Below are 15,069 nucleotides of genomic sequence, written 5' to 3'. Positions count from 1 at the left end.
GCTGTCCCGTATTAATGGATCATAGCAAACAAAATTATCTCACTGTTTAAAAAAAGCCACGACATGCACTCACATCATCATCATAGTGCTGTGTGCAGTGGCGCAGCCATGGGGTGGGGGTTTAGAGTGTCGCAACACCACCGCCTGTTATTTTAAAGGTTTACTTGGGTTGGTTTCCAACAACAAATCAAACAGCTAAGTACGGGATAAAAACTGTCTGTCAAAGAAACTGACGCGATCACGTACCGATGCCCACCCGCCTGTTTCAATAGTATTTTCGTCGCGATTGTTTGTCGGTTGATATGATCGTTCCGGTGTTGAATATGGGTTTGAGCTTGAACTTATGCTTGAACTCGGTCTCGCGTTTCGATCCGCTGGAAGTCCATTCCTTAGCTCTTGTGAAAGAGGGCGGACCGAAGACTGCGTAGACGTCGACGATGATATCTGTGTGGTTTCTCCTGCTGACCGTTGGTTTGACGATGTTCGTGTCGGATTTCTTCGTGTGACTGTAGAGGGTGGTGAGTTTCGGGCGGTAGGGCTGTTTTGTCTGCCGATCAATGGTGTGTCTTCTGTGGGAACAGAATATTGGTGCAACTCATCGACATGACCAATGTTCACAACTGACTGCGTGCTTTCTGTTCGAGCTAAATCTCCCCATACGATACCAAACTCTGAACCAAGAATGACGTTGCTTCCGCCTGCGCTGTTTGTCTGTTTAATCGCGTATCTTTGGCAGGTGGGATTTTCGGCATTTTCGTTTTTGATGATAAACTGTATAGGACCAGTACAGATTTCTCCATTGAAATATTTAGGCTCGATTCGAATCTCAAGTGGCCGAATTGACAGCCCAGTCGTCGGCGGCAACTGCATAAGTAATGGTTTATCCGCTTTTGCTCCGAATTCTCCACACCCAATGGCTGGCGAGCCTTCATTTTTATGAGACTTCATGACCGTAGCAATGCTCTCATTTCCCCGACTGTAGATATACCATTGAAGAGTTCTCAAATATTGGCCGGAATGTTTAAGCCATGCTATCGATGTAAGAAAGCACACAAGTCGGCGTAACTCTCTACGGTTTGGCTGTGGCGAATAGTCGGAAAAATGCTTGATTTTGTACGTTAGACATCCATCCGTACCAAGTTGCACTTTTTCCACCTTTTTCCACGGTTTTGATTCATCGTGCCTTGTAAAGATTGGAACTTTTACCAGATCTATCTTAATCCTACTTCCGAAACTGCTTTTTAAAACAACTTTCACAGGTTTTTTAAACTTCGACCCAGAAGGGCAACACCTCAACGTTGGCGCAATACAAAAGCTATTATCGTTGCGGCTTACGCCCGGGATAAAAGTAATTGTTACTTCTTGGTCGGAAGAAACAGCGCCAGTGGGGAAATACAACTTATATGGTCCGCAAACTATTTTCGTACCGTCCGCGCTAACCGTAACCGTATCCCCTGACTTTATTTGCTTTTCAATATACGCAGGACCCTTAACGGTCGACTCTTCTGTTTTGTCTTTATTTTCCACGAACATTTCTGCAATACACTTCGTCATACAATTGACTCCATCATGATATATCCCTCCATTTTTGTCAGTTTCTGTGTCTACAGCAATTAGGACTCTTGTATTGACGCCACGAATGTAGTTTCGCAAGGCGTATGTTGCCAAGCAAAGAACTAAAGCCGCTACCCCAATCCCGAGGTATGTGAAAATGTAAAGCCAGTCGTTCGGCGGCTCATCGAGACCTAGCGTTGGTGGTGCTGCATACTCATTGAAACTTGACGTTGCTTCGGTATACCCACTGGCAATAAGCTTTATAGTTGTCTCGGTTATGAAGATTGGTGTAGCCTCAGTACTCAGCGTCATTTTGTAGAGACTGTTTAAATTTCAGATGGACAATAAGCAAATCAGTATTTTCGCCACCAGTTTTCAGCAGTAATACATTTTTGTAACTCAAAACAGTAAAGTTGCTTAAAAGCCGCACAAAGAGCTTTTTAGCTTTTTTTCTAAATCGTATTTCAATAGGCTTCCAGCATTTTAACAAAAATGTTAGTTTCTGCAGAATTGTATTAATTTATGTTTATAAATTTAACTATAGTATTATATTTAGTATATATAAACCGCTAGTAATCTTATAAATCAAAGCTGTTCAAAACGGGAACTCGGGACACTTTTCTTATACCATACATATAGTACCGTGGGTTAAGATGGGACACCTTTAGCACATAATGTCCAAATATTCTGATCATGTTTTAAACAACGGTCTATGGGAGTCGTGAGGATACGGTTTTATATTTCTTTGAATAATCTTTGTTTACTGCCGAATGGGACGAGAAATTAGAACGAAAAGGTGTCCCATCTCCCCCACCCTACTTATACATGAAAATTCCAGCTGCATAAAAATCTACTGCCCACAAAACTACTATCTACACCAACTCGCACTTGAACACAAGAAGCTACAAACTCCAAGGTAACAAAAATTCTGCAAAACATTCTCATTGTACACGGCCGCGAGAAATGAACGTTTTGCCAGCGACGGTTGCTGTCGGAATCGTATGACTAACTCCAGTCACGCAACCTTAATCATTAACTTCCTCTTTTTCGTTACTTGTTCAGCTCGCTAAAAATAAACCAAGCAAAAACCGCGGTACTCTCTTAGATGATGTGTAATATACAATTTGTTTTGCGAAATATTTAAGCGTTATATGGTTAAGCCTGTAAACAAAGATATAACCTACATCTGGCAGAAAAACTTATAACAGCTCAAAATTAACCAAACTTTTAAGCTTCACGTAAGTAACGAGATAACAATTTCTAGCCTTGGAACAGCAGTTATAACGTACTGTATTTTCGACTGCTTTATTCATGCGATTGCACAATTAATGAAGCCCAAAAGTCAGCCAGATGGAGTTCCGTCCGTCACGGTTATGAGCTTGAATGTATCGAGCAGTCGCACGAAACAGTATTATGAGCCCTTTATTTACTTCGCGTGCGACCCATCAGGTGCTTTCCCGGGTTAACTGACGCAAGTAACGTATCTGCACAGTTTTGTACATATAAGGCGATGCTTTGAATCGACATGACAATCAAAACAATTGTTAAGACACGGGTATAGTTTTCAAAACACCTGCGCCACAATGGGCACGCCCATATTAAATTTAATTTTAATTTCAGCAAGACCTATATTTATAAATACAAGTTTAATATAATATACGTCAATGTTTGCGACCGCGGTAAAAAGGCAAACAGTCCACCATAGCTATACAGTCCTTATTGAAGGAAGGTCGTCGTTACTGTATATGGTTACTTTCATAGGAAGTTTTGATTTTACCATATGATAACACGACACATATATTTTAGTCACTTAATTTGCAACAGACTATATATTAGGGTGGGGAAGATGGGACACCTTTTTATTCTTTGAACATTCAAAGAATTATAAAACCGTATTCTCACGACTCCTAAAGACCGCTGTTAATTGTTTAAAACACGATCAAGATATTTGGATATTAAGTGCTAAAGATTTTTCGCCTTCCCCTCCTTTACAATATGGGGAACATCTATACTAGACTCGATTTAACAACTCTGACAAAATTTATTTTCGCTGCAATGAATCGCATACCTGATAAATATGAGCGCGCCTTTTTAAAGACAACAAAAGAGTTATTGCCATTCAAGAATATGAAATATAGGCTAAGGTGTAAAGTTACAACTTTGCATATGAATTGGGATTTCAGTAATTATGACGTCCGAGATTGTACGTAATATAACCCATATAGGGGTGTGTCGGTCTCAATAGTCGTTTCCCATAGGCCCCCTGTTGCCTGCATTTGTAGGTGTGAGACTTTTGTAAAATTACCGGAATGATACAGCTTTATTGCGACTGTACAAGTTTAATTCGATATTAACAAACTAAATCTTTTGGGTATTTTTAAAAGGCGTTGCTTGACCGATGCGGTCAAACGAAACTGATCCCAAATTTGTCGCTTTTCTTTTTAACTAGATACAATACCTGGCAAAGGAAACATTTCCTTTGTCGTTGTTGTTCTTAATTTTCTTCCGCAGCGACATTGTGAATTAGATTGTTAGGGTTGACAGTCGCTGAAGTACTGGTGCGGACCTTAAACGACTGAGAACTGAGTCTTCTCTAATTCGTAACTCTCGTAAGACACCTCGTGTACGACACATGTCCTAAAGCCGACAAATTTGCCTATGACCGCATTGTGCACTGTCAGTGTGTCCGAACATGCCATTCCCCGGCTTAAAATCTTTCAAAAATCTGTATTTTGTAAGTTATAACATTGAACTGGTTTTGAAAATAATTTCAGCTTTGATTTTGTTTATATTGATATAAGAAAGAAAGTCATTCTCGCTTATTTTTGTTTTATACTCCCCAAATTTATTACACAATACAAAACATCCATGTAAATGGGCATGAAATAGAAAAATTATCATTTTGGAAATATGAAATATTGGTTTGAGTTGGAAAACAGTGTTTTCCTTATATTTTGTCAACAGGACCTTACTTATATAAAATCGACCTTACAATGTTTATTTATTAGCTTATAATGTATGCATTGCTTGTTTATTAATACCTGATTGTTGTTTTAAGATGAATAGACAGTTTGTTTGCGTAAATTCTGGCTGTTTTCGTGCAACACAAGAAACGCTTGTAAACTAGAAAGAAACTCGTTCAAAATCAGTAAATAGAAGTTGCAAATATGTCAGATTTATATCCAAGTCTAACCAGAGCTGGCCTCACACAAAACTACCTGCATACAAATTCGTAAGTTTTGCATATTGTGTATTTGCAGTATAACGAAACCACATGGTGCAATTTTGAAAACTGTTTTATATAAAAATGTTATAAGCATATAATCAAATTAAAGTCTATTTACACAAATATGTTAAACTTCAAGGAACTGACATTTGAAAATAATATTTAAATGTTTATATAACAGAACAACCCAAACATATTTTAAAACCTTAGATTTAGCAATTCTTCTTATACAAGTGCACTGACCCCTAAAACCCCTTTATTGTATGAATAGGCTTTAATACAGGATTGTTATTTTTCAGAACAACCCATGAATTCTTATTTGGAGCGTTAGCTGAACTGGTAGATAATGCAAGAGATGCAGCCGCCACTAAAATCAATGTGTATTCGGTTGCAAATCCTGATCTACGTGGAGGGTATATGTTAAACTTCTTGGACGATGGAGAGGGTGGGTATAAGTTTGTATTATTACACTGTTTCTTTTCTATGTGAGTGAGGACATGTAGTGTTGCATGTGGTGTGACCTGAGATTTAGGCCAGAGTTGGCCCATTACCTTAACATTTAGGGTGCTACAACCCATTGGTGACCACTGGGTAGGAGCAATGTCCACTAAGTGTCTTGCTCACAATATAGTCTTCATATTTAAAACTTGCTTTGTGAAATGCAGAGTTTGTGTATATATTGTTTAAATACATAATAAGTGAAAATTTAGTCTAAAATGGTTGTAATGATAAAAGTTGGTTGCAAAGTTAACAGCCAGTAAGTAATTTGTTGCTTTCAAATCCTTGTTCCAGGTATGGACCCAACTGATGTTGCAAATATTGTGCAGTTTGGTAAATCATTTAAGCGTGACGCTGGTGATCACATGATCGGACAGTATGGAAACGGATTAAAATCGTAAGAAATTTATCTATAATTGAACTCCGTTTCATCATACCATATATAGCATCTAAATTAGTAATATCTTATCCCTTTAACACTTATGTGGGTAATACCTAATTTGTGGTTTCAGTTTTTAGATTTTAATTTCACCATATAGGCTACTGTGTATAGAAACATTTATTGAAGTAAAAGGTATATAATATTGGTCCCCTAGCATACCTAGTTGTAAAACCTTACCCATATAGAATAGAATGCATCAGTAATTTACATATCTTTCCCTTTCAGTGGTTCAATGAGAATTGGAAATGATTTCATTCTCTTCTCCAAGCAAGGACGACAGTTGACGTGTCTCATGCTATCACGTACATTTCATGATCATGAAAACATTGACAGCATCATCGTGCCAACACCTGTGTGGGATTGTGACACGCGAAAACCAATCATGCAAAACGGGGGCATTGAAAGGGTATTGTTTTGATCCTTCTAGTATACCCATTTGATTTATTGATTTGATATTCATACCCTGTCCTTAAGAAATCTATAGCAATCTTAAGTTTGTTAGTGGGTGTTTTAAACCTTGTACAGTGAGCTTAAACAATACCGTTTTTAATTAATTTGTGCAATACTTTATTTAAAATTAAAAACTAGTAACACATTTTTAAACAGTTTAAGGAAATTGAGACCGATATTTCCACTTTGAATCTAGTTCTTACAAGAAAATACAGTTTAATTTGATTTTTTTTATTTCTTAGTATGAAATGGAAATCAACCTAATCATGAAATATTCACCATTTCGAAGCGAACACGAAGTTTTGAAGCAATTTGATAATATTAAAGATCAAACTGGTGAGCATAGACCTAACCCTGGGGTGACATATCATCTAAAAAAAGTAAAATAAGTGTGACATTGGAGCTGAAAAGATTCTTGACCCTTTTACCTAGTTTAAAGCCCTAACTGTTTAAAACTCCTTCAGTTCAAATGTTATGACGCCTGGTTCAGAACCCCTGCCCCTTCACTCCTTGTTTAAACCCATTACATTTTACCCCTAAAACCCTCACGTCACACCCTCCCAATAAACAGGTACATTGGTAGTGATTTATAACTTGAAGCTTCTTGATTCTGGTGAACCAGAGTTAAACGTAACGACCGATCCAACCGATATAAGAATGGCAGAAATGGATCCAGATGATGATAGGTATGGAAGTTTTTATTGTATAATAATATTAATATTTTTGTGGGCTCTGTGGTAATGCCAACGAAACGTTATGATACCAGAGAAGCCAAAAAAGTGTATATTTATGTACAGTGGCAGAAGTAACAATAAAAACAGTTTGCGTTAAAACTTAAAGCTCTGTTAAATTTCTTGGGTATCTGTTAAAATTAAAAATAAATGAAATAATAAAAATACTTTGTTAAAATTAAAAAATGTCTTCAAATCTCTTCTACTATATGTACTATAATATATGGAATTTCATTTAAGTTCAAATAATCTTTCTATCTCATTAATAATATACATGATTAAACTATCCACCCACTTTTAATCTTTGTTTTTATTCCCCAGTAATTGGCCAGAGCGAGTTTCATTCAAGTCATATGCGGCCATCTTGTACCTAGACCCTCGTATGAAGGTTTATGTTCAAGGGAAGAAAATTCGAACGAAACGACTCGCATGCACACTTTATAAACCTAAGTATGTATTATGCTATTCTACATGGGTGAGGTTATACAGTGAGGCATGTCATGGCCATGGGTTTAGACCACAGTTGGCCCAATACCTGTTACCTTAATAAGTAATTCTGTATATATACAGACTATACAGTGTATGGTGAGGTAATTACAAAAAGAATAGTTTCAAAAAACTCATGTTGGCCTGCCTAGATTTCTGAGTTTTTTGAACTTATTCTTTTTGCTGCCATGAAAACTGGAATTCAGGTCACAGTTGGCCTGTATCTCGTAGTGTGTACTATGGTATATAATATGAAAGTTTGGAAATTTTTCTATCTATAACATAAAAAAAGCTTACACTAAAACTTAAATATTAGATTTGAAATATTTTAAGTCGTCAATTGTTTTCTATATGTGTGTGGTAACCAACACATTTCTATAAATGTATTTATTTTTTACTTTCTTACATTATTACAAAGTAAATAATGTTTATTTGACAGAATGTACAAATTCTCTTCAACGAGGTTTAAAAAGCGATCAGAAGAAGAAGTTTCAAAGGCTGAGCGAGAATATAGGATAGGTGGGATCTTTAATGAGTTTCTGTTGTATGTGGACGACATGGGACCTAAGGTTTAAGCTTTGGCCAATTAGCATGATACCCAGGGTGCTACAAAACTATTAGTAACCACTGGGTTGGGAACAATATACGTTAAGTGTCGCAGGCAAAGCAGTAATTGTTAAACACACAATGCTGTAGAACAAATTTCACGCCATATCGTCTGTAATGTTCACAGATTAATTCATTGCAGAAAATGTTGGGGTAAACCTGCCTAACTAGTCAAGCATTGGCCCCTATGTTGCCCAACATTTTTTTACTCATTAAGATATTTTTCCAACAGCTGAAGAGAAAGCCAGGGAAGCGGAGAGCAGCAGTCGTGATCTTGAAAGGAAAATGAGTTTGAAAGCGAAACCGAAGAAAGAAGATCTTGTTGTGCTCCGGATCGCGCAGGAGAAAGCATCCGGATGTAGGAAACTCGCCTCCTCTAAGAGGGATGTTGCAAGTTTTAAACGAAAGTAAGATTTGAATATATTTGTCAATATTTTTGTAATATAATTAGTAGTGGTCACAGGATGTCTTTGCATTGGAACTGTAACACAAAAAGATATAGTTGTTAAATATAGGAAACCGAATTGTTTAAGACTCTCACAAATATCAATATTTTGAACATACAGTTTCATTTGTCTAAGCCCAACACTGTATATCTCTTTAGTGTAAGGGCATGACCATAGGTGTACAAAATAATAAATTGTTTGAAAAGTTATTATAAAAATTTTGGAACAATGATGGTACAAACTACGAAGTACAAATTGAAATAGACAGATTCAAGTTAAAATACATAGACATGTTGACTCTTTTTGTTTTATTCTAGAGCGCTCAAGGACCGGAAAACGCTGGATTTTGTGTTTGGTTTCAACGTAGAGCATCGCAAATATTACGGGATGTTTATTTATAACTGCAGCAGGTTGATTCGAATGTATGAGAGAGTGGGACCTCAAATTAATGGAGGGGTGTAAGTTCATTTGTTTGCTTATAGTTTAGCTTTTGAATGTTTTGTTAATTTTAAATTATTCTTATTTTTTTTAGTTTTTAAAATTGCAAAATCTGTAAATGTTTTATGATGTTTTAGCCAATTTCGAATTACTATTTTTAATTAGGAATGAATTTAAATGTAAAAAGAAACATCAACTTAATTCTTTCCAAAACTTTATAGTTTTCTCATTACAGGAACTGTGCTGGTATAATAGGAGTTGTAAACGTTCCGTATCTAGTCCTGGAACCAACACATAACAAACAACATTTTGCTGACAACAAGGAATATAGACACCTTCTCAAAGCAATGGGTAAGTTTTTTACCCCAAAATCAACATTACAACTCATGTATATATGACATAATTGTCTTTACACAAACGTTTTTATTTAAAAATTTAAAATAAAAAAACACAGAAATTACAGCAAAACAACAGTGATTTTACAAAATATATCTTCAAGTTGAATATGGTTTAACTTTTTTGCTTTTAGTTTAACTTTTTGTTTTAGTTTAACTTTTTGTTTTAGTTTAACTTTTTGTTTTTAACTTTTCACCAGGCGATCACTTACAATGTTATTGGAAAGATTCGAAAGTAGCTTCGGGCAGGGGAGTCATGAGTTTTTGGGAAGGATTTGGTTATTTATCCGATAGCTGGACGGATTCTCCTTCAAATGACCCAAAATATGAACGTGCGAGAGTCATGCATATTCCTAAAGTTATCCAATGCGGTAAGTCTTATTGTGTTCAGTGTTACGGGCTAAATGGTTAGGGACTGGCATTGTAACAACAGGATACTGAGTAGACACTTGATGCACTGATGCGCATGTCATTTTGGGCAAGATACTTAATCGACATTACTCCAACCCAGTGTCCCCGAAAATGGGTTCTAGCACCCTGTGTATCAAGTACTAGGTCACCTCTTGCCTAAATCACAAAACCCATGTCATGCCACATTATAGGATCTCACCCATGTAGAATATACCTTCATTTCTATACAAGCTAAATTATCCTCTCAATGTCTTGCCTCTGTACATTTCACAGCAGATGTTTAACTTCTTGGTACAACTAATACATCAAGGTTAGATTTCCTTTCAAACTGTTAGATATCCTGTTCGCAAGTTAGCTTTAAGTGAATACGTTCATTACACTGATTGTACAAAAGTTATATTTCAATATAAAACTCTCATACAGCTTTTACTTCCTATATAAGAAACCATAAGTTTAGCTGTATTTACTAAGATTAAATGTCAAAAAGACTAATTTAATTACTCTTTAACAACGGCTGGGGCCCGTACATCAGTTTGAGGGGGTTCGCAATGTACAGCATTACAGCAATGATTGTAATTCGATTATAAGGCTTTCATTGGTTTGGTTTTTGCATTTTTTCGATTTTTATAGGGCCACGAAAATAAGGAACCGCTGCTTCATATCATCCCACTAAACCATAAACCTCCTTGTTTCAGATGGTTGTTTAAAATGGCGAACCTTACCCTTTCAAAAACACATGGTGGGTCGAGATCCTCCCGATAATTGGATATGTTCTATGAACCCTGACACCCAACATAACCGATGCCAATGCCCCGAAGAAGTTTCCCAGGTTCCCACAGGGGAGTTCCATAAAGACACCAAGTCTACAGAACAGAAACGAAACGATCTGGAAGAAAAAATGGAGAAAGTGCAACGAGAGTTAGACAAAGTTTCTGTGAGTTTGATTGTTTAAGTCCTAAAATCATACATAGTAGGGTAGGGGGAACTGGGACACCTTTAGCACATAACATTCAAATATTCTGATCATGTTTTTAACAATTACTAACGGTCTATGGGAGTCGTTAGAATACGGTTTTATAATTTAATGAATGTTCTTTGTTAACCACCAAATGGAACGAGAAAATAGAATGAAACTGTATTCACGTCACAAGCCACAACTTAAAGTTAATATCTTTCTTATTCAGAAACTGCAGCCTGTAACGAGTAGTCGAGATGCTTACAATAAATTACACAGCGAACCTCGTAGGCGAAGGGTGTCCTCTAGCTCCTCTGGTGGTGGTATATCAGACGGGGACGAGTTATATTCACCCACCCGACCCCACCTTACGCAAGATTCACGCATGAGTTCCACAAGTGTTGGGTTTAAGGTTGGTTTTAAAAGTATTTAAAAAAATTAGTAAAAAAACATTTTTTCAACTGGTATAGGTTGTAACAGTGTTTGTTAGTCCAACCCCTAAGTACAAAGCTGTTTGAAAAATATAATTTATAACTTTTTCGTTCTCACAAGGTACAAGTTACCCTATATGTAACTTTGTGGGTGATGTTCTCTTTTTGTAATAAAATCTTAACTTTAAAAAATTGATTGCCAATTATCATTCTGATTAGAATAGCCTGAACAGTTAAGAAACACACGTTAAGCCATTAGTGTTATTTTTGTCTGTACGTGGTGGGGCAAGGTCAATCATTCTAGCATGTGTGCTCTGTTTTATACACCTCGTGGCTGCTTATGAGTTACCACGTATGTCACTTTGTAGGCGATTGTTTCCATGTGGTAATAGAGTTTTATCTAAAAACTTAATTTTGTCAATTTTTAACCAGCGGAGGCCGGTAGAGGATCGTAAAACTGTTGCAAAGAAGACAGCGACATATACTCCGATGAGAAACTCAAATTTTGTTATTCCGAAAAAGAAATCAAGAATAGAGGTAATTTCTACCACCAGGTGTGCCGGTGGGTATATGCGACTAAACTTCGAATCATGATTATTCTGAACCAATTTGAACTTGGTCTTTTTCTGTATTTTTACAATGTGTTATTTGCAGGAGGTTTCAGATGACAGTGATGACGAGTCTTTAAAATGTAAGTCTTAACTTTATTTTAAATATAAGTAAATTATATTGGTTCTTGCATGGCAACAAGAGTCGTTAAATTATAATATGGATATTCTGTTTCCACACAAGTGAAATTAGGCCAGAGTTGGTTTATGGCCCTAAGGCCCCCAATACCCCCTTTAGCGTTTTGTAAGCTTACATGCAATCCACAGCATCGACACACATAGGAAAAATGGTTGAATTAAACATTGGTGGGAAGTGGCGAGCCGGACGAATTATTCTTTCAAAGGTTACTCCAGGTCAACCGACCAGGTTTAAAGTCAAGTTCGATCAACATCCACAGGTGATTAACTTTTACATAGAGATGTTATATAGCGGAGGATTTCGGGAAACTGGGTGAATTTAACTACTCGGTGTAAATACTCAAACTGGATGTAATTTCAGAATGTTATATAGCGAGTCCTCCCAAACTGGGTGTATTTTGCCAGAGATGGTTCATTTCTCTGCCACTGTGCTGCAATCCAATACTGACCACTAGGTAGCAGCATTGTCTAATAAGTGTCCAAAGACAATCAGTATTGTCAGCTGTTAATATTATCAATTTGAGCATTAAACCAAGTGTTTAACCACTCAACTATGGTACAGGACCGGAGATATTATATTCTAAAACATAGAAATATTATACCAGGATCGTTTCGACAAGTGGGTAGAGCACGGAACGGAGGATCTGAGGTTCGTTACAAATTCAGAGTTGGTGACAAACGGTAATTCATCTGCCTCGCCTGTTAAGCAAAGGAGGAACAGCATGCCTGGTAAGATATGGGGTGAGGTGTTGTTTATTTGGTGTGGAGTAGGATGGTGTTTATTTAGGGTTTACTTGTTGTGGGCTAGTCAGTGAAATGTTGATTTAAGGAGTAAGGTGAAGGTATGACAATACCGTAGTCATCGGGAAATAGGTTGTACTGTGTGGGTAAGGTTTGGTTATGGGGGGTTACATGGGATTCAGAAGCAGTAAAATTAGCATAATGTTTATTACTGGTAATCACTCTAATTAATGGGTCGGAATGACAGATGAGTAAACAAGTTTTACATTCATATTGATTGGTTAACTTTATTTATTTGTAATATAATTAACGCAGGAGGTGAACCATCTTCCTCTTCCATTAAAGTTGATTTGAAAACTGCTGAACTTCAAGAAAATGCTCTAGGAAAACTAAGGTTGATTTAAGCTTAAAACTAATGATATTTGTATACAAACATGGGTGACATTTGTAAGATACAACTTTTTAATGTTGAGACTGTACAGAAAATCTATGTTTTTGGCACATAATTATGTTTTAATGATAAAAAATGAATTAGGTATGTCATTCTATGTGGAATAGGTCCCATAGAAAGGCATACCCAGGCCCAAACTAATGTGATTTTTTTATTCATCTGCCATTAAATAATATTAGGTGTTTGTTATTCCTTGTGCTACATATGTATACTAGACAAGAGTTGGATTACCCTACAGAGCAATTCGCATTTTATTGATGACTTCTATCAAAACGTTTACTTTTCCCCTTACGCATGATCTGTAGTGAACAATTAATTTACTATCTTAGTTATCATATAAATTTCCTATTTTCCACAGAACCTGTTTAAGGTACTTTCTTCCCCCACAATGGAAGATGCCCAAGGAGCAAATAAACAACCTCACTTTAAAGGAATTAGTTGATTTTCCCATGGTAAGTTACTGTTTTGGTGAAAAAAGGAATTCCAAACTGGAGGTCTGTAGTAACGTAATTTAGGGGTCGTCGCAAGTATACTAATTTTACACAATGTTCTGTATATATTATAATATTTTGAGAGGGGTAAATTTTAAAAGATTAAAAAGGGTTGCCGGCAAAAAGTCTGGGAAGCCCTGAATGTAATTTTGATTTTCTTAACACAGACATTATTGGTGAGTGAACCCAATGTCAATTTTTTTTCACTTAATTTGTGGTAATTCATAATTAACAAAATTATGAAACAGGACGACTTTTTTGACCATTATGAAAAGGGCTTGCGCCGCTTAGTGAGCAACTTCCGTACACAAGCTGACCAGCAGAGGGCAGCAGCGGACAGCGCCAAACAAGAACTTTCAGACACTCAGCAACTTTTATTTGAACTTCTTACCAAGTTTGATAAGGTAATATAAATAATTGACTAGTTTTGTGCTCTTATAGCTGCACACCTTTGACCGTACATACATATTTTTTATTATAACCCAATCTTTGGGTTGATCCTCTTTTAAGCCCAATCCCCTCATTGTACAAGTTGTGTCTTTACGCACACTTTTATTTCTATTAGAAGAATAACTTGATAATAATGAAACATAAATGGCCTGTTTGTCTTCTAGGTATAGTGACCACCATTATTTTCTTCCAACTAAAAAGCTACTGCAGCCGAAGAGATAAATAAAGTTATTATTTTATTATTAATAAATAATTTAGCTTGCATATTATTCACATCAGGTTTAACACCATATGCTTAAATATAGTTAAATATATTTGACATTTGTTATTGTAGTTGAAGGGGTAAATTAAGTTGCATTACATTGTAACCTATAAGCCTTTTGCTCTATTTGTAATTGTGCGTTTAACACCCATTTTATGGTTTGTGCTTGTTAACCAATACATATCATTATGCAACCCTCATTTAATGGTTTATAAATACCGAATATTTAAATCTTTATTATGTGTATAAAGGACACACCCCCAATGGCGAATGAAGAAGTGACATTATACGCACGCCGGTATCTGGACAATACCACTTGACGACCTTCATTCAGTTATCACTTGTTGCCATAGGCGCCAAACTTTGTAAAATGCTGGCTATACCAAGATAGACGCACAATTTCTGTCGAACAAATTTGGGTTAAATGTTTACTACAGTATAGAAAAAACGAATTTGGTTCTGGTGGTTACTGATTAATACAGTATAGAATAGGCGTGCCTAACTTGCCACCCCAGGTTTGGCGCCCATGCTTGTCACTGCAATATTTAGTGACGTCATCACTGCTATACATGCTTAAGAACCTCACTTCAGTATGACTGCAGAACCAAAAATCTTCAGTATGACTGCAGAACCAAAAATCCAACACCCCATTCTTTGGTTTATGATGTCATTTGTTAAAAACGTTCCATCTTACAGTGTATTGTTTACAATGAAAACAACTTTTTTGTGTCGTGGTCATCAAAAACCTGACACTCATCTTTCTGTATCAAGTTTTTACAGTTGCGCTGAAAGTCAGTGCTATTTCTTATGAAACAATTGTGAATAATACAGTCAAAAATAGTTACATTTTCTTTGCTTT

The 15,069-nt window shown here is 36.3% G+C and overlaps 1 protein-coding gene across 1 annotated transcript; it reads left to right on the top strand.

The window, feature by feature from the left end:
• Positions 1–4,608: 4,608 nt before the first annotated feature.
• On the top strand, positions 4,609–15,056 carry LOC100183895 (MORC family CW-type zinc finger protein 2). The gene is made up of 22 exons (XM_002131647.4): positions 4,609–4,786; positions 5,080–5,225; positions 5,573–5,675; positions 5,946–6,126; positions 6,413–6,506; positions 6,742–6,856; positions 7,223–7,351; positions 7,827–7,906; positions 8,226–8,400; positions 8,757–8,897; positions 9,113–9,228; positions 9,473–9,643; positions 10,379–10,617; positions 10,868–11,050; positions 11,502–11,606; positions 11,724–11,760; positions 11,945–12,075; positions 12,421–12,544; positions 12,872–12,950; positions 13,366–13,459; positions 13,747–13,902; positions 14,462–15,056. The coding sequence occupies exons 1-22, from the start codon at positions 4,722–4,724 to the stop codon at positions 14,528–14,530; spliced, it is 2,733 nt and encodes a 910-aa protein (XP_002131683.1). The 5' UTR covers positions 4,609–4,721; the 3' UTR covers positions 14,531–15,056.
• The last annotated feature ends 13 nt before the right edge of the window (positions 15,057–15,069 follow it).

The sequence above is a fragment of the Ciona intestinalis genome, chromosome 12, assembly GCF_000224145.3.
Source record: "Ciona intestinalis chromosome 12, KH, whole genome shotgun sequence".
In the NCBI taxonomy this organism is placed as follows: domain Eukaryota; kingdom Metazoa; phylum Chordata; class Ascidiacea; order Phlebobranchia; family Cionidae; genus Ciona; species Ciona intestinalis.
The sequence above is the reverse complement of the archived record's forward strand: the minus strand, read 5'-3'. Positions and strand labels throughout refer to the sequence as shown.